This window comes from Eurypyga helias, unplaced genomic scaffold (assembly GCF_000690775.1).
Source record: "Eurypyga helias isolate BGI_N326 unplaced genomic scaffold, ASM69077v1 scaffold3475, whole genome shotgun sequence".
Lineage (NCBI taxonomy): Eukaryota > Metazoa > Chordata > Aves > Eurypygiformes > Eurypygidae > Eurypyga > Eurypyga helias.
This window is the reverse complement of record NW_010251889.1, coordinates 658-24,241: the sequence shown is the minus strand read 5'-3', so window position 1 is coordinate 24,241 and position 23,584 is coordinate 658. Positions and strand designations below refer to the sequence as shown.

Here is a 23,584-nt window from a genome sequence, read left to right as displayed (position 1 = left end):
GGGAGCACCTCCTGCCCCTCCTTCCTCATTGACCTGGATGTCTGTGGATTTCTCTCTCTCACATCTCATTCCTTCTCTTTTTGGCTGAAAAATCTACCCTCTTCTGGTTCCAGCCTCCCCCCCCCACTTAAACATGTTATCACAGAGGTGTGACATGCATTTGGCTTGTCCTTGGTCAGTGGCGGGGGGGGCTCCCGGGTGGGGGGGGGGGGGGCCGGCCGCGGGGCTTCCAGCAGCTTCGCACAGCAGCCACCCCTGTAGCCCCCCCTGCTACCAAAGCCTTGCTGTGCAGGCCCAGTATGGATATTTAGGGAAGGGATAGAGCTAAGGATTAGACCAATTTGGAATACTATGGTGTTCCTTTCTCACATGTTATTGTGACCTGTACTGGTGTGGACACAACAGAATGAGTTTCTGTTTTGCCATTTACAGAGGCACCAAGGTAAGAGGGGCAAGACGTAGCAAGTGGCTGGATTGTGACTGCAGCGAGCTGACAGCCTTGTGTGCAGAGTTAATTCTGCTCTGAACTGGTTAATGTGGTGTAGGAAGAGGAGTGAGCACAGTGAGGAGGCAATATCCTGTCTCAACCTCTTTGCTGTTGATGCACTGTCAGGGCGATGGAGGTCTAGCAACAGATGAACTGAATCCGAGGGTTCAGGCATCCACACCAGCCTGCATGTGTTTATAAAAGGATGCTTTACCTTGCATCCAGCCAGCCCAGTTTCTTGGTATTTTAGCTGAGATTTTCATCTGTTATGTTCCTGATGTTGACCTTGTTGTGGAGCTTGGGCAAACTAAATTTTTGTTATTATTCGTGACTTAGGACACAAAAGTAGTAGTTCTGTTACACCAGAGAACAGTTGTCACATAACAGATCTATGTGTCTGTCTATAAACCCCAACCAAGCCAAAAAAGAGAATTTTGTAGTTTCTGAGATTTTCCTGAGATTTCACTCAGATTTTATTAAGTTACTTATAATTGAGTGGTGAATTTCTGCAAAACATTTGAGATGAAAATTGTCATATTCTGTAGAAACCCCCCCCAAAGTATTTGTCAAATTACTAAAGGAGGTAATTTTTGAAGCCTTTTAAAAAGGAACATAACTGCGTAATGTGACTGTAGAATGTATCTCGTGTAGCCCTTTGAGGTATCTAGTCTTCCTCTGAAAAACAAAAGCATACGTGTTTGCTTGAGTCCCGAAATGAGGCATCTAGGGAAACTGATCTAGAAGTATTACTACTGCTGTAATTTCACACCTGCTGTTGCAAAAATAACTATATCTGTTTACCAAAACAGCTCAAGTTATTTATGGATCGGAGTGACTTAGTATTTTTCAGTTGTGTTTTGCATGTTTGTAGTTTTCTAATAGTCTTACTCGTGTTCCATCGGTTCTTTTAAAGAAAAATAACAATGTGAAGATGAAATAGCGTTGTCACCCATATCCCTTGCCTTTGGTGCCCTGCAGTCTCCAAGCATTGTTTATCTTCAGTTCCTGTTTTGCTCCGAGGTTGTTGCTGACTGGCAGCTGATGGATAACTAAGGGTCCTTTCTGGATTAAAGACAGAAATCCAATTTGGAGATGGTATAAATATTTGTCTTCCTAGTGTCAGAGATGTACTGTTAAAACAGCCATTCAAATTTGCTGTCAGGAACTGAGGTGGACTAGAGTTATAGGTGTTTTCTGCTGGCACTAGTACTTGTTAGAGTTCATGGTGGTACCCTTGAAGTGCCTCTTTTTTTTTTTTTTTTTTTTTTGGTCAGGGTGAGTATTTACATACAGAATCCATGGATGTGTGTGCAAGAATTGCATCCTATGTTCAGAACTTACCTGAGAACCTCCTCTGTTTCTCTAAATCCTATTTAATAAATAGGTGTAATAAAGCTAATAGAAAATAGTTATTTAAAATAATTAGCCTGTTAATTGCTGCCTAAATTGCTTTATTCTTCCCTAGAATTGTTCTCCTCTGCCTTCTTTCCATCATGGTCATGTTACACGTTAACAGTTGTTTCCCTCTAGTTAATTACTTGGTACTTCTCTTGGTTTTCTTTGCTTAAAATCTTCAATTTTAAAGGTTGTTATTCTTCTGTTTTTATTACTTATGTTCTGTTTTCTTTGTAACCCTTTCCTTCTGCTTTACTGATGAAATGAAGCATAATGTTCATTTTAAACTCTTCGTCTCCAGGGTTCTGACATAGAGACAGTGACTTCAGAAAATGGAAGCACGAATGATAACCAAGAGTTTGCTTCAGAAGAGTATGTTTCTTTGCAAGAAGAGGAGCAACCCATTGACTTGCAAGGTAAGTTATTAGAAGATGAGCAGTTCCATAAAATAGGAAAGTGTCTGTTGCAGCGTTGGCACAAAATTACTATTTTTGACAGAGTTTGTATAGTTTGTAGGCCTCTGTAAAGTACTAGTTTATCCATGTTCTGGAAAATAGTAACAGCTTCATAAAGTATTTTTTTCTTCAGATAGGTGAAATTATGAATGTCTTTCGTTTTGTCAAGATCCTTCCCCTTACTTTAATTACTAAATTTAATACTGAATTTGTCAATATTGCTATGAGAACACAGACTTGGCAGGTTCAGTGTGCAGTTGACTAAATTTGAGCTTAGCCATGTTTCCAAATTCATAACCTCTCCTTGTAGAAACAGGCCTAGACCCTCAAACTCCAGTGACTATCTGGAAAAGGTTTTAATTATCCTAGCATACAAATGTACTTGGTATCAATGTACAGTACAGTGTTGTTTTTTATCTGTGCTTTTCCTTTACAGGTTACTTGCATAATGATCAGTATGAGCACTGGAGTATCTTCCAAAACATTGCATTACATAATGATAAATTGCATTCTGCTGTTTGTTAGAGGGATATTAAAAGTGAGATTTAATGTATTTTTTTGAAAACCTTCCCTGATATGAGTAGAAAATAGAAATGTCACTATTACATGTATTTTAATATTAAATGGGAATGGGCATAAATAGTCGAGTTACTGGTTTTAATCCCATGTTGTTTTTTTTTCCCTGTTTTTCTTTAAATAGCTCAGTGCAGCAATGATGGAGAAATACCAGTGGCAGATAATACTCTCTCTGCTTTCGAGGAAACTCTGACAGTTTCGGAGGTAAATTACATGATGCTATTCAGAAGCTTGCGTAGGCCCTATCAGACGATGCTAAGCCATGTTTTGAAGGCAGCATACAAAGAAACAGAATTTTCCTTTTTTTAAAAGCATTAGGAATTTTTGCTGGTTTTTAAAATTACTTTGTGTTTTATGTATCTGAATAATTTTTCCACTGTCCATTTCCCTAGGGGAAGGAAGAAAAAATCCCCGATGATGGGTCCTGCATTGGAACTATTAGTGATGATTCTGACATTGTTACTCTGGAAGCTCCAAAACCAGAAGAAACTCAGAGTCAGGAGGAAGCTTCAGCTGATGGTGAAGAAGCTCGAAGTTCAGAGGATTTTAACATGGGTTCCTCCTCTAGCAGTCAGTATGCGTTTTCCCATGTAGAAAGTGGTAAGAGCAATGACTTACTAAGCGACTGTGCGCAAAAATGTCACCGGGGAGGGAGGGAAATTTTTTTAAGGGAACCTTCTTTGTGTTGGGAGGGGAAAAAATTATTGGTCTTGTTGAGTACGTGTCCAGGTATTTGCAGCCACCAGGACAACTCCAGTTGCCCAAACTCTAAAACTTTGTCTGAATGTATGTTTGCAATCTTTTAGTTGAAAGTATTCTCTCCCATTAATTTTTCACTCTTTTAAATACAAAGTAAATTTCTAGTGTGTTTTGGAGAATTAAAATGACTTTTAGTTCATAAAATAATTGTAGGCCTCTTGGCAATTTCTGGGGCTTTTATAGAGTTGGCATAAATAACTAGCGAGCGTGAGAGAATTGATTTTTGGGGCCATGAGTACTGATAGCAACATGGCTACAAAAACCTTTTGCCTACATTCACAGATACCTAGAATATATATATTTTTTTAAGATCCTCCCAGTACTTGCCAGAAATACAGCACATGATATTCAGGAGGAAGGATATGAATATTTGGACAATTAAAACCAAACAAACATAAAAAACAGACCCAAACAAAAAAAACCTTACTGCTGTGTTATCCTTCTCTAGTTCTCTAGTCTCTCTCTTTAATTCTGTTAGGCTGCTTATTTGTAATCTCTCCTGTTCTCTTTATTCTCTGTAACACTTCTATGTTACTGATTTTTACCTTTCAAATTAAGTTTATTGCAAGAGCAGATTGTTTTTAAATAGTTTTGTTTTAGAAGTAGAATAACAAATCATTAAAGGTTTGTGTATCTGTTTAGTATCCATTGGAATCAGAAAATGATAGCTTAGTATCTCCTTATGACCAGTGATGATTTGTAACAAAGCTGTTGCCTTCGTTAAGTGGTTCTGGATGACTTGACTTAATTTTTAATTTAAAATTCAGTTGACTTTTTCTTTTAAGGCTGGGTTCTAAAAATGTTTTGTGTTGTTTTTTTTCCCCTGTGTTTTTGTACACAAAAGTCAGTTGGCTGGAGAAGCTGAGGAAGATTCCTGATTGTGTAAGGGGATGGGGAAATGAGGTGAAAGAGCATGTGTCTCGCAGTCTTCCTTTCCAAGGTGGTGTGATTAAATTTGATCAGCTTGTGTAAAGCTGATTGCTTATGGCTTGCATGAAGTGTTCTTAAAATGATCAGCAGCAATCTGACTTGATCTTATAGTAATGATATTCCGAACAGATGCTGAAAGCTAGGCCTCGCTGAAGAATTTGGCTGAGCTGTCTGTGGTTTATTTGCTTATTTGAAAAATGTTACACTTACGTGTAAATTTGGAATGGGCATCAGTAGGCTTTGTCATACACTTGTCATAGGTCTTCTTGACCATTTAAAGGGATGGTTCTTGTTGGGTTCCAAATCTACGTGTGACTGGCAAAAAGAATTTCTTCCTTCTAACACAAGCTGATTTCAGTATGGTCCTGACTGCTGCACATTGCATTGACCAAGTGTTGCAGAAAACATCAGGAGTACTTTCGCATTTATTTTAAATGCCAAAGTCTTAGCAGTCAGAATTTTCATGCAGCTTTTTAACAATGGAAATCTTTGCTGTCTGCTTCTTGTTGAGCTTTCTGTTGTGCTGAAAAGGATGAGCTTCAGGTTTTTCTAATGTAGGCACTAAAACATTCCACAAGGATTTTCTGCCACTTGTACTTGCAAGCCAATTCCTGTTCAGGCTGTTTTCACCTTGCCAACAGAAATGTTTTAATGTTGCTTCGTGAATGAAGTTAACGAGCAGAAGCGCTCATATATGGAAATAAACTGCATCTAGGCTGAAGACATGTCTGCACAGAAATGTCAAAGAAAATGGCATTCTTAACTGACATTGTCACTTCATCTGGTTTCTAGCGTAGATCTGACACTTCAAACTCATAGCAGAAGCTAGAATTCTGGACTGCTGCTGCGGTCACGCTTTGTTTCGTTTATACTCACTTTCATCCTGTGAATGCTGGAGTACAGCTTTGTACCAAATTCACAGAGCAGCTGTAAGGCAGTGTCATTCTGCCTGAAAGTGTAATGCTGTTGACAACTTGCCAGCACGCGCTTATGAATGGCTCGGGGTGTCTTACAGCTTTTTCTTTCTGCTTTCTGATTGTCTGTTTATTTTTCCTGGGCTTTGCTGCCCGGTTATATCAAAGAATTGTCCATTTAGCTAGAAGCAGTTTGTTCCTTAACCACTTGTGTTCTGTATGTGTAAGCTGCTTTGGTTGTTGAAAAAAATCCCTAAAAAACCCCAAATAAGCAATAACCTGCCTTACTCAGTACGTCTGGTATAATCCTTTATAATGCCTGCCCTCTGCATTCTAGTGAAAACACCTCTCTCCTGACTAATTTCTGAATGCTTGTCTTTATTGTCCAGGATTGGGGAAGTATGCATCTGCTTAAATGACTCATTCTAAAACAGTGTCCTTTCCTGCCAAGCCATATAAACTCATTTCGGAATCTGCATGCCCAGTAGCTGTTGAAGTGATTTGTCCTTACTGCAGCGCATGCTTGGTCAGCCTGGCTTGACTAATCGACTGAAATGGATTCTTTTTTAGTGTGAGGGGAAGCTGCCTTTCATTATCTGACCTGTTGCTTGCCCAAGAAGTCAGAAATCAGACATGTATGTCAGATACCAGTTGATTTTTTTTCTGGGGTTGATACAATCGCTTCTATTAAGTTGGAATTTATTTGCAGTTTTTTTTTTTTTCTGGGGTTGATACAATCACTTCTATTAAGTTGGAGTTTATTTGCATTGAAGAATCTTAACTGGTAATGCTGTTTACAGATAACAGCTAGCACTGCTTGGCATTCTTGTCTGTTCTGTGATGAGTGCACGGCTTTGCTCAGACAACTGATGTTCAGTTGGGAAATGTTCAAGGACAGCAACTCTATGTTTTTATGTTTGAGTGATGATCTCTGATACGAGAATGAACCACCGTATTTCTAGAAAGGGCGTTAGTCTTGTGTAATTGTGGCATCAAATTTAGATCTATCTGAGCAGGAGCACTTGGTCATGTGCTGGAGGGTTCATTGATCACATTTGAATCTATTTCAGGCATGTGAATTAGGTACATGAACATCTGAAAGCTGCTGTTTCACCCTGCTACTGCTTTCCTCTGATACTTGCCTTATACTTGGAAGTGATGCTTTCAAAGGAGGGAGCTTAAATAATCATTACTTATACACTAGATTATGTGAATTTATTTACAGTACATGCAGCAAGCATTTGTACCACTAAGAGCAACAAGCAATTCCAGCTCTGTTGTTAAATTCCCAATCAGAATATATGGCTTTTGGGCCATAGGAACATGAAATACAAATGATATCATAAATACCATTTTACAAAAATGCTATCAAAGATACTTTTTGTGGCTAGAATTTGTTCTTACCTCAAATTTTGGCTGAGTCCATTTTCTGCGTGCCCCTAACACACAGAAGGACCCGAGGGGTTCTTTTCCTCTGCAGCAGTGGTTGAAAAGGGCTTTTTTTGAAAGGTGAGTAAAGATGTTAATAGCAAGTATATGGTAGGTATTAAAAGTAAACAAAATGACACACAAATAAACTTGCAGTGCAAAGCTTTGAATAATTGTAATACCTACTTGACTGGAACCTTAACGGAGTTTTATCTGCAGCTGCATGTAGATGACAGAATGATGTTTTTTGAGAGATGATAATAAAAGCATGCCTGTCTTTCAGGAGGCCTTCTCTTAGCGAGCCTCTCTGTTGCTCTTCTATTATTAAATAGTTCAGTCTCAATATCTGTAAGAGAAGGAAGACTGGATTCTTAACCCTTCTCATCACAAGAATTTGCAGAGGCAGTACATGTAGATGCTTTGAGACGCAGGATTGTCTGACAGAAACACTTTCTAATGGGTGAACAATAAGGTATTGGGAAATGCTGTACAGGTGTTTTTTTTTTCTGAAAATTTCTTAATTCTGTCTTTTCCTTTAAAATAAAAAAGAATTTTTAACTTTGGAGATCAAGCATTCCTTATGTATTATCCAGCATAAACTAGCACACTGAGAATTTTATTTTCTTGTATTAATGGTCTCTGAGATGAGTGCCAAATACATTTTGCATAAATGTGATGGATTTTGGTACTCGAACTGATTTTTAAGGCAATAATCACTGCATTTTAAAGATTGCTCTGTGTTGGTGTTTAGTTTTTTCGTCTCAGCCTAGCAATGATGAATCGAGTAGCGATGAAACCAGCGATCAGTCCAGTCCCACGGTACGCAAACGTCGGGCTAAGAAGCGGCTGATCTCTAGCTCCCAGGCTGGGGGGGCGGTCCCCGCCGTTTTTTTGCTGAACCGGAGCCTGACCCTCCCAGAGAGGAGCAGCACAAACGCCAGTTCAGCAGCGGCCTTAACAGATGCATCATACTAGCTTTGGTCATCGCAGTCAGCATGGGCTTTGGACACTTCTACGGTGAGTTTACAGAAAACAAAATACATACAATCAACACCTTACATAACAAACACCGCTTTACTGTACGCTGATTTTTTTTTTTCCTTGTTCTCTGCTAACAATCTAAACCTAAAAATGAGAAAAGGCAACTGCTAATGTATGGATGGTACAGGGAGGCCCTTCAGCAGTGAAGTTGTGTTTCATATACGCCACTTTTACAGTAAATAAAAAGAAATTAATTTTGGGTTGCCCTTGCAGACAGAAACTTCTTGTTGTTCTCATGCAGTGTGTACCCTTCATTTTCACATCTTTTTTGATATAATTCTGTGGTAGCACTTACCATTCCTAGCAAGGTTCAGAGAGTTATTTCAGACTTTTGTCCCATGTGTAAATGTAAGAGAGAGGTGTATTTTTACAGGATTTCATAGTATTAGTATTTTTCTCTCTCCAGCGGAGAAAAACATGCTGTAGTTGTCCTTGCAATTCCCAAGTGGTTTAGGGAATCCAGGATAGCAGCAGTTTTTTATGTTCAGTGCATTGCCTGAAGATAAGCATTACAGGGATTGTTACTGCATTTAACAAGGCAGCAGGACTCACTGCAGAACTAAATCCACACGGTGCAATCCCGATCTTCTAAGATACGTGTGTTAGGATAAAAATTATAGAAGGCATATACTTTAACAGTATTTTTTTGAGTTATGTTAGTTTAGTATGACAGCGTGCCATCATAAGAAGACTTGTGATTCAATTTGAGACTGCGAATATGATTCTAATTGGATTGGATTTTGACTAATTGCTAGTGGTCTAAATTTTGACATTTCTTTTGAGATTTATAGTAATTTTCACTCAACCCTGATTTTTTTTCTTTTTGTTCTTAGCTAAACCTGAGGGTAAGAATCACGAGTGATGTGTTGCAGACACTGTGCCTGCACTCAGAGTTACTTTTTAAATTGTGCATGTGCATGTGTACATGCACTTCCATATATGTGTGCATACTTGGATTTAAAAAAAGACATAAAATGAAGTCTTAATGACGTGTGTGGGGGGGATTACAGGAGTGACTAATCCAGCCGTGTAAAATACTTTTTATGTAGCAGCTGCAGGTGGTAGTAGCTGGTGTGAAAACCGATTGATGTATATTGGTACGCCAGGAGTAGAGAGGAGCACGGTGGCCAGGGCTTCAGTGTCAGGACAGTGTTTCCCCTTTAGCTAGAGCTCCAGGACCCCTTTAAGACTTCTGAAGATGTAGAATGAAACTAGGATTAGGTTTTAATCAGTAATTGTATCCTAATCAGTATTTAACTGAGTTAGCTGGCTTTAGGATGCTCTAGGAAGGAGATTCGAAGGAGTGCAAGCTTTCCAGGAAAATAGGGAACTGGAAAAACTAAAGTTAGGAAGACCTTGCCAGAAGAGAGTTTTATGGACGTTTAGGGTTTGGTTTTGGTTGTGGGTGTTGTGGGTTTTTTTTTTCCTTAACCAGAATCTGCCAAAGGGAATATGGCTTTAATGCTAGGGATTTGGATAGCTTACTTCAGGAATCCAAAGGATAGGGTGACTTAGAGCACCATCTGGAAACCCAAACCATTACTGAGGAATATTATCTCATTACGTGCGTTTTCAGTATCTTTCTACCCTGTGCTGCTAAATAGCATTTTTGCTTACTATATTTAAATTATCATTCTTGATAAGGAAACAGTTTAAGTGTTTTACTGTAACTCAGGTTCCACTTAACATGAATGCTTTATGCTAAATGATGATTTTTCAGATGCAGCCTTTAGATTCTGAGGATCAATGGGCTTCTTCAAATGTATCTACAGAACATAAATACGAAAAACAAATTTCCTGCCAGTACACTTAAATTCACTCATGCAAGGATCTGTGCTTCTAATCATTGTTTGTTAGGATGCTGCAAACTTTAAATCGTTGCTGTAAAAACGTTGCTTTCCCTTAACTGAATGAAGCTATTGAGGTCCAGCTTGGTTTAATAGAGCACTGTCTGTTTTTAAGTTCATACTTGACGGTACATTAAACAGAAAATGAGAGCACAAAAAATTCCTCAGTGCAATAGTATTTATAGTTTCTTCAGTTTAAATAATACAGATAGGGAAGGTACCATTAAAGAAGTTGTACTTGACAAAAAATGTTAGTGGCTAGTATAATGATTTTTTTTTTTTAAAGAAACAGTATCTCAGCCTATCTGACAATTGAAAGGTACTGCTTACACTTCAGCCTTCACTCATGGAGAATGACAAGACAGGGTCTGCAAATAGTTGCTGCTTTGTGAGCAGTGTGTAACAATTGTGTTTCTGCATGAAGGTTTAAATGCAGTGCCAATATTCTCTTATTCGTGCACCTTAACAGTAACAGCTGTAGTTCTGAAACGGGTAACGTGTGGACTAATTGTATCCCCGTTAATCCCGACTGGCTTGCACATTCCCAAAATTCAGAACAACAAAACCAGATCACACATGTCCTTTACTGCATAACTTCTGTTGGTTTATGTCTAACTTGTTTCTATGTAGTGTTCCAAAGTTCTTTCATTTGTTATCACCAAATAAAAGACAGTGTGAAAAAGAATTCTGGGGTCTCTTTGAGAAACTTTTTATCATTGCAAGAAACAGAATCCATGTGTAACAATCTGGTTTTCTAATCTTTGTTACAGCTAAACAGTACCTAGTAAGTACTGGGCAGAAACTGCAAGGTAAGCATGCTTTTGAATTTGCAGAGAAAATGAAGATGATGTTTACGTTCATCTGTTCCTCCAACTACTTAATGTAAGTCAGACTATCAAAAGAAGTTTTTATCTTTGCAGGTACAATACAGATCCAGAAACGTCAGCATCTGGTGACAAAGACACGTGAACTAAAGGATATGAAAGATGACCTTTACCAGTGCCAACAAGAGCAAGGAGATGAAGTGCATCATAAAGTGGGGGTAGGCATGAGTTTAGTTGGAAGTCACTGGGTTAGTAGTTAGAAGTAGCATGTGCTGGTAAAACCTGTAATAGGTTGAACCCCTACAGGTTTTGTGAATTTGCTGATTTGTCAAGGGTTATTAATTTTAAATACTTAACCTGTACTTTTAGTTTCTTATGGTTAGGTTAGGAAGTGTGCTGTTTTCTGTTGTGGGTTTTTTTGTGGTGTGTTTGGTTTGTAATTTTTTTTTTTTTTTTAGAGTTTTATGTTGCTCATAGCAGCATTTATGTATCATTCAGTGTTTAGTCCTGGAGTTTGTCAAGGATGCCAAGATACCGGGCAGACCCTTTTGTGTTAGGATATAGTTACATGAACACATATTTTCAGCAGCAAATTTGGTTCAAAATCCGTCCCTGAATTTCCACCCCAACTGTGGCATGCCTTTGCTTCTAATGTATTTGGCTTTGTAATCCATAAGCCCAGTTTGCTGAAGATGGACAAACAGCAATCATGCACATTTTCATTTCATTTTAAGACGGATCAACTCGGGTACCCAGTTTGCTGGGTATCCTTCAGCTAGTTAAACCAATACAAGCAGGGGGTGATGACCTCTGGTTGGATGGGGGAGCCTCTCACGTGGTCTTTGTTGCCAAGAAAGTGTTTGTGTGTATATCTGACATAAACAAACGAGCTCTATTTTTACATCTTGCTGCAACATGTGTGACTGCATCCAGAATGACAAGTGAGCTCTGACTGGGCTACCTTGCCCTTTCATCCTTTTAGCTGAAATCGCAACAATTCTCACTGTAGTATTTTTGCTTTTTTCTTTCTGTTTGTATTAGTCACTCAAGGGCGATCTTGCCACGTGTTTGACCTCCACGGAGGTGGAGAAGACATCCTTTGAATCTCAAAAAAAAAGTCTTGCTGCAGAAAATCAGCACTTACGAGAATCTCTAGAGAAGGAAGAAAAAGCTTTGGCCTCACTTCAGGAAGAATTAAGGAAGTTAAGACAGCAAATCAGAAACTTGGAAGATAAAGGTACTAGCACTGAGTCCATTGTAATGGAAAATCAGAAACTAAGGGAACATTTGGAAGAAGAGAAGCAAAGAAACCACAACTTTCTTAGGCAAAAGGAAACACTCTTTGCAGAGGCACAGATGCTGAGGAGAGAACTGGACAAGGAACGTCATGTTACAGAAGCTCTAAAAAAAGAACTGGAACAGTTAAGTTCACGTCAAACACCTGACAGTGCTAATGATGACGACACGTTAAGAGAAAATCAAGAAATAGAAACTTTGCGAGGAAGACTAGCAGAACTGGAAAAAAAGCTCAACTTTGAGCAACAGCGCTCTGACTTATGGGAGAAGCTGTATGTTGAAGCAAAAGACCAAACTGAAAGGCAAGAAATGAATGAAAAGGGACAGAAGAAAGGTGCTAAAGGGCAAAGTAAGGCGAAAAAGAAATCAAAGGAATCGTTTTTTGGTTCAGTTAAAGAAACTTTTGATGCTATGAAGAACTCCACAAAAGAGTTTGTAAGACACCATAAAGAAAAGATTAAGCAGGCTAAAGAAGCAGTGAAAGAAAACCTGAAAAAATTCTCAGATTCTGTGAAGTCTACATTCAGACACTTCAAAGATACCACAAAAAACATCTTTGATGAAAAGGAGAGAAAGTCCAGTGATAGAAGACACGAGGCAAACAAGAAAGCTCGAACTTTTTACCGAGAACATAACTCCTACGACAGTCCGAAGCACATGCATTACAGGGGACCTAACATGCCAAAAGAATTCAGAGATGGAAGAAAACACCAGTTTCCAACATTTGAAAAAGACTCAGATTCACAGAAGTGTCTCCATGACCCTCTGTGTAACAGAAAACATCATTTTGTCCTAAAGGGCTGCTCTGGTATTTTTGAATGTGCTCATCAAGAATTCCTTAGTCTCTTTAACCGAGTGTCAGATCCCATCAGGGTGGATGAATTTAATCGGCTAATGAAAAAGTATTTGCAACAAGTTGTACATAACTTTCATCACTGGAGAGAACTAGAAAACTTCATCAGCAAGTTTTTTCATAACGGGGTATTTATACATGACCAGATGCTGTTCACCGATTTTGTCAATGATGTCAAGGATTACCTGGAAGATATGAAGGAATACCAAAATAATAACGAAAAGGTTTTTGAGGATTTGGACAAATACGTCTACAGATACTACTTTCACTATGATAACTCACCCCAGTATGGACCCAGGTTTGTTTCCATGTTTCCTCAGCTACTTAACACAGTGAGATAGTCTTTGTAGAGACACCTAGTTCCAACAGGTGGTGTATGTGTGTGTGTATATACACACCCTAGGAGACTTTCAGAAGGACTTAATGGAAATACTAGATTGTGTTATATGAGGAGTGGATCTGTAGTTCCTCATATATAAATTTTGTGGCTGGGGACTGCTTGTTTGGGAGGTACTACAAATCCACCGTACACAGCAGAGTGTAGTAGTTCTACTGAGTTCTTCAGAAAACTGTGTAACTGCAAGAAGGGTTACGTTGGAGTGAACAGCTACGATTGCCTACCTGGTGGAATGAGTAACTGTCTCAGAGGGAGCCTTGACTAGGACTTCCTTGTTGTCCTTCCATGAATGATAAGGTTTTTGGATGTATTTGAGCAGTCTCAAAGTCCAGTTCTGGCAGGTGTATTTCCTACTGGCTTTCCAGAAATGGCAGGCTTTAGTTCAGGTCCCGACCCTGACTGAATTTTGTTGACTTGCTTAGAGGTCCTTGACCTGAATTGTTTCCTGCATGACTTTCCTGTATCAAGCGGTATTGTCGGGGCTTCTACAGAGCAGTTGCCAGCTGCCTGGCTGGCCCAGTGGAGCTAGCTATGGTGGGCTGTTCCTACTGCACAGACGTCGAAGGAAAATTAAGCAAGCAGCCTTAATATATTGTGTGGAGCTTGGTCTTTTTGGAGCATTTACGTAGGTATTTTATGTAGCTTTTAATATCCCTCCTATTACAAACGTGGCTATGTGGTCTCTCGTGCTAATGTTTATTCTGATCAGGTAAGAAGAAATGTGGTAAGTTGACTAATGTGTAATACACAAGAAGTTGTCCTCGTAGCTGTAACAGGACGTTTCCCTGTGCTGGTAGTCTGTGCAAAGCTTGTTTAGTGTTTCCACCAAGGTGCAGTTCTTCAGTCGGGTTTTTATTTTGGACTTCTACTGTTTACTCATCCATGTGGTTAATTGCTGCATACTTAAATACTTTGGGGTTACTAATATGGTATGTGAGGTAGTAGTTTCTCTTATTAAAAGCTCAGCTGTGAGTACGATACTCCTATTAACAGCTACAACTAGCCTTTTTCATAGGTAGTTTTTGGCAAACACATGTTGTAGGTCTTATGTTTTTATTTCTATTCCACATACTAATTTATTATTAAAATCAAATTCCATTTTTAATTTAAATATTTAATTTTTGAGCATTTCAATTTTGCAGAAAACCAGAATTTCAAATTCATTTACTGGTAGTATTATACAGAAGTTTGTATGATACTGAGGATGAAAAGAGCCTTAGCTTTAGCAAAAGGCTAGATGGTAGTCAGGTAACAGCATGTAATGGGACTGTTCTTATCAAAAACTGCAACGGGTGAGCAACAGGGTTCTGTCCGTGCCCCCTCTCTCTGTATGAATGTACTTATTGTACATGAACACCTCTGAAGTGCCCATGTTTACACAAAGCATGCTTTACTAAAGCTCTACGAAGTTTTCATTATTTTTATGGAGCAGAACAGATTGAGACCTCGCTCAAGTATCACAGTAAAGATAATCAAACAGCTGTTTCCCTGGCTTTATATATTTTAAATATACCACCTTATTGACGAGGTAAACAAAAAAATACCCACCCCCCACTTACAAGAGAGAGGGCTACTTAACACTACTTTTGTTTTCTTTTCAGTCAACCTCAGCATGTTAAAAGCTGTTCTTGACAATTGTGTTTCAAAACGCTTTTAGAGAGATGCTTTCATAAAAGTAGTAATAAACCTTTGTTTACTCCTTGCAGTCGACCTAAAAGGCCTCCTTTTACACAAAGTGAAAATTCCAGACATGAAAAACAAGCTCAGAAGTACCATCACCGTAATAAAAGAGAAGGTAAATGGCATAAACACGGTCGCACTAATGGAAGACACATGGCAAATCTTGAAATAGAATTGGGGCAATTACCCTTTGATCCAAAATATTGAGTAATTTATGGTAAAAATAAGATTGGAATTAACAGTTCACATCCTCTCTGGAAACGTCGTTTTTCAACAAAGCAGCAAGATGCAAGCTTTTTCTCTAAATAATTTGATTTTTACACGTTTTTGTTAAAAGGCAGAAGTCAAGCTTTCTAATTTGCATATTCTGTACTGTTGCTTTAACTGTTCTTTGGAAGCGATGATAGTTTGGGTGCCAGCAGTATTGTTGCAGAAACTAGGCATGCAGTGACTTGTGTATGAAAAATACGCTTAATCGCATTCCGTTAGTGTAGTTCAAGCTTGAGTCATGCATTATGTACCAACAATTAATGTCTGATATACTAAACTTCATCTCATCCTTCAAAAAATAAGTCTACGCTATGGTAATGTACATTAGTGTTTGTAATCTTACACTTGCTTCTTGTCTTTGGGGGGGGAGGTTCAAGAGCCTGTTGAATTGTGAAGAATTTGCTGTGCTGCATTCTAATCAGTTTGCTGATTTAAACACTTGAAATGTCTTGCATATCTGCATATTGTAGAAGAAAAATAAAGAGACATTGTGGGTAAAAGTCTTTATTTGTAAAACAAACCTAGCCTAGCCGTACAGCTCTGTAAGAAATGGTCCGGTCTTGTGTAATTTCTTACTGTTTAAGTAGTTACGGTAACTTTGGTCTTGCTGCTGTTTTCTAGTGTTGTAAGGTCAGCACCCCTACCCTGCCACACTGCTACTGGACTTGCCCTCAGGAAGAGGTCTGTGTGTTTCCAGACAGCCAACGGCTGCCGAATCAGACTTCCCCATTTGACTTACCGGTTTCAGACTCGCTACTCTCTCCCTTCTGCAGTACAAGATCTTCTAAGCATAGTACTGCTCTGCAGAACTGACCTCTGTAGCTCTTAAGTCTAGAAACTGATCTTCAGGTATGACTCACTTCAGTTTTTCTCATGTAGACGTAGATGTGGCTTCCAACTCGTCCTTGAGGTAGGTGAGTGTGAAAGACAGTGGCTGTTTTCTCATAGCCCCTTAAATCTAGAAACGATGCTATTTCCTGTAAATGAACACATTGGTTTCCACAGTCAGAAAGGGTGGTTGGGGGCATCAGAACAGTGTTCTAAAATCTTCTGAAAACCATCAGTTCAACTTGTCTCCTGGAAGTTTTATCCTTTACTTCAGACTTCATAAAGAAGTGAGGGCAGAAGGTGCTCTGAGTGCAGGCATTTTTGCTTGGCACTGTGGCTTACTTAAAAGGGTATGGTTCTGGGAACAGACCGCACCTTTCTTGTAATATGGCTTGAGGAAACTTTGTGGGATGTGGAGCTCACACAGAGGAGGGCATCCGTGAGCGTTCCGTATGTACCGCTGGAAAGGTATCTATACTGTATTATGGACTAGAGGGTTCAATTTTAATTTAAGCTGTGCTTTAAAAAGTTGTGGAGAACAATTTTTAGAACTCTTAACTGTAACTCTCCTCTAATTTGTTTTAGAACTTGACCTCAAAAGGGGTTTGTTTCATCTCGCAGTTACCATACCTGTTCTAGCCCACTGAAGAAGATCAAGTGACTGGGTAATAACGCATCATTGTAAAACTCCTTATGAAGCCAGCCAAGGGGATTAGAGTAAAACACATCTGCTTCATCAATATAGCTCTCGTTTCCCGTTAGGTCTGGGGGACACTGAAGGAATCTCATTTTTAGAGGACAGTGAACATGACTAGGGAGAAAAATAAAACAAACGCTTCAGGATAAACAGACCAATACCTAACACTGGCAATGACTCATCACTTAAAGATACATCAGTCAAAACCAAAATTAATTAGGTTTCTTCCCTTCTGTAATTCCTATGAAAGCAAAAGTAGAACCAGTGGATTTAGCTCCAAGCTGCTGTGACTCTGTTGTTAACAGTTCACAGAAAACACATCTTAATAAAAATACCCTCTGCCTAACATCAGGTTTTTAAAAAGGTGTTTTTCCATATTCGCTTCACTGTTTATACCTGCTTTAACGTCTTGTTTATTTGCCAGGATCTAGTGCAAACTTTCTGGTATTTCCGTCACTATATGCTGTAATTACATTTCTTGACTCTCTAGCAGCAAAAGGTAAAATTAATATATTTTGCCTACAACAGTTAGTCTTGAGTTTTGCTGCAAAAGTGACAGTAACGAAGCAGTATGACTCACTTTCAGAAGCAGGGCATGTCCTCATACACAGCTATTTTACAGACACCCAACAAAGCTTAGACGTTGCATTTTACTGTGGCGTTAGTGTGGGGCTCATTTCCCCTATTCACTCTGTGTTAGCTGTATGACAAATTAAAACTCCTCTTGTATACATCTATCCATCTCACCTTATTAAGCTTGGGGGAGAAAGAAAAACCGTAATTGATGCTTGGAATCAAATAGAGTACACTTAATACCTGTAAAATGGAGTAGAGTGGCACGGCATCATGACGAAGACAAAAGCTTGTGACGGGTGAGGGGTATTACAGAGCTGCCGTACGTGACTCATGACGTCGAGCGCGCCTCGCTGGTGAATCAAGCCTGTGTACAGGGCTGGGAGGAGGTTTGATAAAAGCAGGAAACTTGCTGCAGATGTCTTCCACGCTTTCAGGTGTTTCAAAGAATATCCTAGAGAAACATCTGAGTAAGTTTCAGAGATAAGCAAATGCTCATAGACCACACAGTATTTTTGGAAGTACCGTAAGTTGCTGGAAAACCATTACTCAGTTGTTAACACCACCTTGCTTTGAGGTATTTTCATACAGTGTTCTCTTGGTCTCTAGCCTTTGAATGGACATTCAAAGGTTACTTTGCCCTTATTAACTCTTGGATTTAACAGCATAAATCTTAAGCCCATACTTGTCTTTTGAGGTACAGAAGTACAATTTCAGAGCCAGTGCTTTGTCTCTTTAGAGCTTAATTTTAATTTCTGGTGGGTAAAACCCAGCGCATTCTGTAGTTCGGATGAATGCTATGTGGTGACTTACCGGTGTGTTCTGATTCATGCGTGTCCAGGTACAGCCAGAATAAACAGTAACTACACGTGCTTTGGTACGGCTGCGCTATTCTTTCTCCAACACGCTGAAAGCTACAGCATTCTCTTAGCATTATTCATTCTTGGGCTACTGTCCTTGGAAAAGCTTACTCCTCCATCTCCTCCAGCCAGTCTGGAAACCCTTATTAAGTCATGTGCTTGTCAGTATTAGGAGATAAAAATATTGTATGCAGCCTAGCTCTGTGACCCCTTTACTGCATCAGAAGAGACAAGGCAGAAGGGGCCTGTTTCAGAAGTCAGTAACACAACAGTTAAATTAGCCTTCAGTTTGTACAAATCACAGATCTTTGTCTTAGATAAAACCAAAGCCCCCTAATTAGTTTGTGGTTTAAACATGAGTGGAAACGTTCTATTAGGCTTTTTTTTTACTGCTTTTGTGATGCTCTTAGCTTGTCTGTAAGTGTGCTTGGAAATGACCTTGAAATTCATGTGGGGTTTTTCTGCTTTTATTTATGGTTTTGAGCCATTTAAAGACCTCTTTGTAACCAGTGAGTTACCAGAAATAACTTTTGTCTTATCTTTTTTTTTTACAAAAAGTATCCAAATAGATGATAATTAGCTCTTGATAAATGTGAGAATATTACCTCATTCCCTTACAGACATGAGAGTTAAGAAGGATATTAACAAAAACAGTGGTCTGATTGGAATTTTTCTGGACATGAGGTAGAACTGCTTCATCTTAAATCTGCAGTTGAACTGAACATTGAACTAAGCCAAGACACACTACATATTTGATCTCAGCAGACAGTAAAATCATTAAAATAGGATTTACTTTCATTTAGACAAGCAAAACAGCTTAAAGAAAATTACCATTTTCATTGATTGATCTGTTTTGAACTGGTAGTTAAACTAAAGCTACACAGCTTCATGTTAAAGAGTTTTAATCTTTTTAACTTTTCAGCATGCTACACTTTCATTCACAATTTCTCTTCTCCTATAGATACACTAGTGTAGTTAATACCTGGTTCTACAAAATATAAAATACTTCCTTACTAGGCTCTTTTCTGTGTTTTAAAAGAAAAAAAAAAATCTGTGGACAGATTCCCTTTGATTTTTAGGTTAGTGGTCCCATATTAGTTTAGGGACCTTATTCCTGTTTTTACAAATCCACTTTACTATGCCTGAAGAAAAAAGCCATCACATTAACTGCTCTGAAACTTCTGTGGGAAGTATCTTCCAGTTGTGGCTGGCCAAGAGCAGACAGCAAACCAGCATCACCTACTAGCATGCATGAATCTAGGAAATCTAGGGTAGCTTTATAGTCTTTGAATACTTTTAGGGGGTTTTGTTGCATACGCAAAGGCATTTGTCAGGCATATTTGAGAAAAGCGGGTGGAAAAATACTACAAAGGAGCCAAAGAACAAAATTCACTGTAAGGGTGACACTGCTAAAAAGCTAGGAGTCACTGACACAATCTTCCTAATTTTTGCAGGATGTACTTTTATCCATGCTACGAATTCTCCATCTGTATTTCAGTCACTTGCTGTTCCTCCTTCCTTATTTCACCCTCTCCCTCTCACTCCGTAAGACAGGTTAGGCTAGTTCTAAGAATCCTTTGTCGAAAACCTACACTGACTATTAACAGTCTCTGTCAGTAAAAATTATATAGGGGGGAAGTTGCAAGACATTTGAAACTAACGCTTACCACAAAAAACCATGCAAAATGGCAGTACTGGATAGATGAACCTGAATTCTTTATGGCTCAGCATGCTGTAAAAACACAAGCGTACAGCAAGAAAGTTAAATGCATCAGTTGTGTTGACAAAATGTTATGGAGGAGCGGAAGAAAAGCACTTCCATGTACTGAAAACCTTTTGTCACTGAAGCAGTTTAAGAGTAAAAATGTAAACTATCAGTTTTTAAGAACATGAGTGCATTCAAATTAAGATTACTTGGTCAGTTTAAACTAAGCACTAATAAAAGTACCTGGCTACTAGGCTAGCAATGAAGTGGTCTGATCCTATGACTGCTAGATACAAGAAAGCTAGTACTTCACTCATTTGCTTTCTGCAATAAAACGCAGTAGTAAGCCTGGATGGTAAGCTACAATTCAAGCACACATTCGTAGGTAACACAGTAACATGCACCGCTGCTAATACAATTTTACACTGTTTCCCATGCCAACTTTTGGGGCTTTTTGGGGGGATGATGGCAAGCCTTGTGTCACAGGAACCAAAAAGGTTCTTAGAAGACTAAGAAAGAAGGCAAAAAAGGCCTAAAACCTTTTAGCTACATCCAATTTTGAGTTGGACTGCAAGAGGAGATGGCATTTGTGGCCTTGCTACTGTTTTGCTGTATTCTGTTACTACTGTATTCTAATGCCATTTATTACTTAGTATTCATTAATTTGCTGTATTCTTTTATCTGAAAGTGTCTCTCCTGTTTAATCTACAGTTAGTTCTGATGCTTTAGGAACAGCTTACCTTTTCTTCTACTTCTCAACTTAAAATGAGGCATACAGTCCTATGAAAAATGTTAAGAGCTGCGTGTAAACTTTGGAATGGAGTAAGTTTGAGAGGCCCAAGAACCCCTCATCTTACTGGGGATGTATTAAAGAACCAAATGAAATGGTATTTTTGTTCATGGGCATCTAGTAAACAGTTTTGTAACTAGTTCTATTGTTGCTTAAACACCTGCTAGGTGATTGAGTGTTGTTTTATTTTCATTTTCCATTGAACTTCATGCTGAATTATTTTATCCTTTAAGAGTCTAATGGATTGTCAAAAGTCCTGGTCAGTAACGATACAAGACATGGTATTACATAAAATTCTAGAAACTATTGTATAATTGACTGCATTTCTTGGGAGCGTTTCAATAGTTTGGAGTTTTGTCACGTAACCTGAATACTATGCTTTTTTATTCTAGAGAGGGCATAAGCCTGGAAAAGAATACAACCAGTGAAAGACAGTAATTACACTTAGGAGAAGTTACCTGTACACCAACACTGTCCAAATCACTGCCACTAGAAAGACGCGATACCTTTTTGGTGCCAGCACGCAGCCATGGATAAAGAAAGGTAGATGTGTACCCAAGATGACTGGTAGTCCCTGAGTGAAGTACCAGTGCCAAGGATGAGATCCGTAAAACGTTCCCAAATTCTGCAGCACGTTGAATTTCAAGAAGTTCAGCTGAACCAGTACCCACTAGGAGATTTAGGGAAAAGGGTGGGGGAGTTAAATACAAATCCAAAGTGAAAACCAACAGCTAAATTGAATTACAGAGTCATCACTGGCCTGAAATCATACAGCACTTCCATACTTAGGCCTTTTTTTCTACTAAGACTCATCACATACTTCCTATATCTAGCAATTAGACACAGAAGTGTGTAGGGTTTGTAGTTTATTGCTAACTACTGATTTATTGAGAGCTGAGTATACTGATTTTAAGTAACGTCTCTTATTTAAAATAACTGAGAAGTCAGTGCTTAAGGGTTTGTGGCTTAGGATATATTTAGAGATTATAGGCCAGTCACAGGAACAGCAGAAGTTAGAGAAGCCTGATGCGTCCACCCATGTTAAAATGCTAAACCCCAAGCTTTTTCTTATAAATCAAGTTCAAAATAACTTACCTCTCCAAAAAACACACGGTCAATTATTAAAGAGGTTCCTACTGTGACCAATCTGCAAAAATGGAAAGTTTGTTGCACTGATATCACCTGAATTGCTTTTCTATCCGATGCTACTCTTCCCAATAGCTGTCAAAACTCCCCGAATAGTTATTCCTAATCTTTGAGATTATCCATATTCCTGGCCATTTTACAGTGGCCAGCTGCCATCACCTGGCATCCTTAGCACAATCCCAGATTAAGGTGGAATGCTGTTCCTGTCTCATCCTCATGAAATCTCTCCTAGTACTTTTTTTCAGCATTTACATTAAAAGAAGCATGCCCCTTCTTTAAACTTGTGCAAAAGGACTTAATTTTTTCCCCCTTGTTTTTTATATGAAATGATCTTTTATGGGTCGTCTGCCTTTGTGGTGGCAAAATCAACCTGTGTTATCAGCTGTGCACAGTCAGAGTTTAAATTCAGAACCAACTTACCCAACTGGAATGCAGGTGTATAGGATAAGGTCTGCTTTCCTCTCTTCTTGCACAAAATGACTCAAGACCAAAGGTATCCATGGGATAACAGCAGTGGGACGAATAACAACTGCAAGTGCTACCAAAGCTAAATATTTGCAGCTAGAATGAGGGAACATAAGAAAAACAGTTGTTTCTCAACAGGCTGGGGCAATTCTTTTGCAGACAGTGACATTTCTAAATTGTCATGCCTCTGACCGAGTTTTTCATAGGTCAGGTAACTTTGATTCACTGTGTGCAGATCCTTTTCTTTGCTTGGAAGGCTGCCAACTATATAATTGTTTTATTAGCAATGGAGTTGCTCACTAGAAGCATATATTTCCTTTAAAATAGATAGCTGGTAAAGAAAGTTTTGACCAGAAATTCATCTTGGTCTAAACCCAAACAAGCTTTTGTTCTCTTTTCCAAAATTACCACAAATTCCAGTCCTTTAAAGCTTAAAGTTTCCCATAAAGAGAATAGTAATTTTATATACCAGCTGCATCACGGCTTGAAACAAACTTTTAAAGGAAATACCACAACTGCTGTTTCTTGCATGATCTAGAGCTCTTGCTACATGAACGAGGTGGTTTTGGTTGCCTTATATTTTAAGATAAAAGTTAGCATTTTAAACAGCATCAGTAGGTTGGTGTTATCCCAAGCCAAAAATGATCACTACTGTTAGTAGGTTTCTCACCTGCTGCTCATCTTGGAACCTTTTATCGGACAGTAGGAAAGAGCAAAAATGGTAAGGAGAGTTTCCATGGTGTTTGTTAGAGTTCTGGTACAGGAATACCATGTAAACCAGGAACACAGCTGGCAGAAGTACTGAAAATTATGAACAAAAAGATGCACAGGGAAAGATGTTATAACAAATTCTGTAGTTTTAAAGGAAGGTGATAATTCTTCAAGGTGTGACTCACTATCATTTTGCTGCTGTTCACACTGCAACAGTGTTTATTACTAAGCATAAAATCTTTGTAAAGGCTGAGACTCACCACCCACTTCGCTGTTTCTGCATTTTCAAGGTGTCGCACTAACGAGTACAGCTTGACATCAGCAAAAGCTGCCAGCACTGCCTGTGCAAGCCTAGGCACCCAAACCTACGTAAGCAGAGAGAAAGTTTTACTTGCAACAGACCTGCTAAAGTCCCATTTCCAAGAGAGGACTGTTCAATCAGTGAATGACTGTTCAGGTGTGAAAACAGCAAGTGAATTAGGGAATATTTGCTATGGCTTTTTATGACTTTTTTTTTTTAATAGTAAGATCCTTTGGCAAGACTAGTGTTTCTGCCAAAACAGAGTTGAAAATTCAACTGAAAGTGTTCAGAAACTTGCAGTTTGCCATTATCTCCAACAGAAGCCAGGAGGGGGTGTTGTTACCGTGTTTAGTACA

The 23,584-nt window shown here is 38.8% G+C and overlaps 2 protein-coding genes across 2 annotated transcripts in view; one reads left to right on the top strand and one right to left on the bottom strand.

Moving 5' to 3' along the window:
• The window catches only part of CCPG1 (cell cycle progression 1), a 19,914-nt gene extending 4,221 nt beyond the window's left edge, over positions 1–15,693 (top strand). The window contains 8 exon segments of the mRNA XM_010152149.1: positions 2,184–2,298; positions 3,038–3,117; positions 3,306–3,513; positions 7,696–7,835; positions 7,838–7,961; positions 10,753–10,874; positions 11,698–13,103; positions 14,909–15,693. Of these exon segments, the coding sequence (XP_010150451.1) occupies positions 2,184–2,298; positions 3,038–3,117; positions 3,306–3,513; positions 7,696–7,835; positions 7,838–7,961; positions 10,753–10,874; positions 11,698–13,103; positions 14,909–15,089 (2,376 nt within the window). The 3' untranslated portion in view covers positions 15,090–15,693.
• A 173-nt stretch (positions 15,694–15,866) lies between these two features.
• The window catches only part of PIGB (phosphatidylinositol glycan anchor biosynthesis, class B), a gene marked incomplete at its 5' end in the record, with an annotated part of 8,200 nt that continues 482 nt past the window's right edge, over positions 15,867–23,584 (bottom strand). The window contains 9 exons of the mRNA XM_010152151.1: positions 15,867–16,129; positions 16,611–16,791; positions 17,494–17,704; positions 19,778–19,842; positions 21,064–21,275; positions 21,701–21,752; positions 22,172–22,312; positions 22,887–23,017; positions 23,188–23,292. Coding sequence (XP_010150453.1) covers positions 15,998–16,129; positions 16,611–16,791; positions 17,494–17,704; positions 19,778–19,842; positions 21,064–21,275; positions 21,701–21,752; positions 22,172–22,312; positions 22,887–23,017; positions 23,188–23,292 — 1,230 coding nt within the window. The remainder of the gene's footprint in view (positions 16,130–16,610; positions 16,792–17,493; positions 17,705–19,777; positions 19,843–21,063; positions 21,276–21,700; positions 21,753–22,171; positions 22,313–22,886; positions 23,018–23,187; positions 23,293–23,584) is intronic.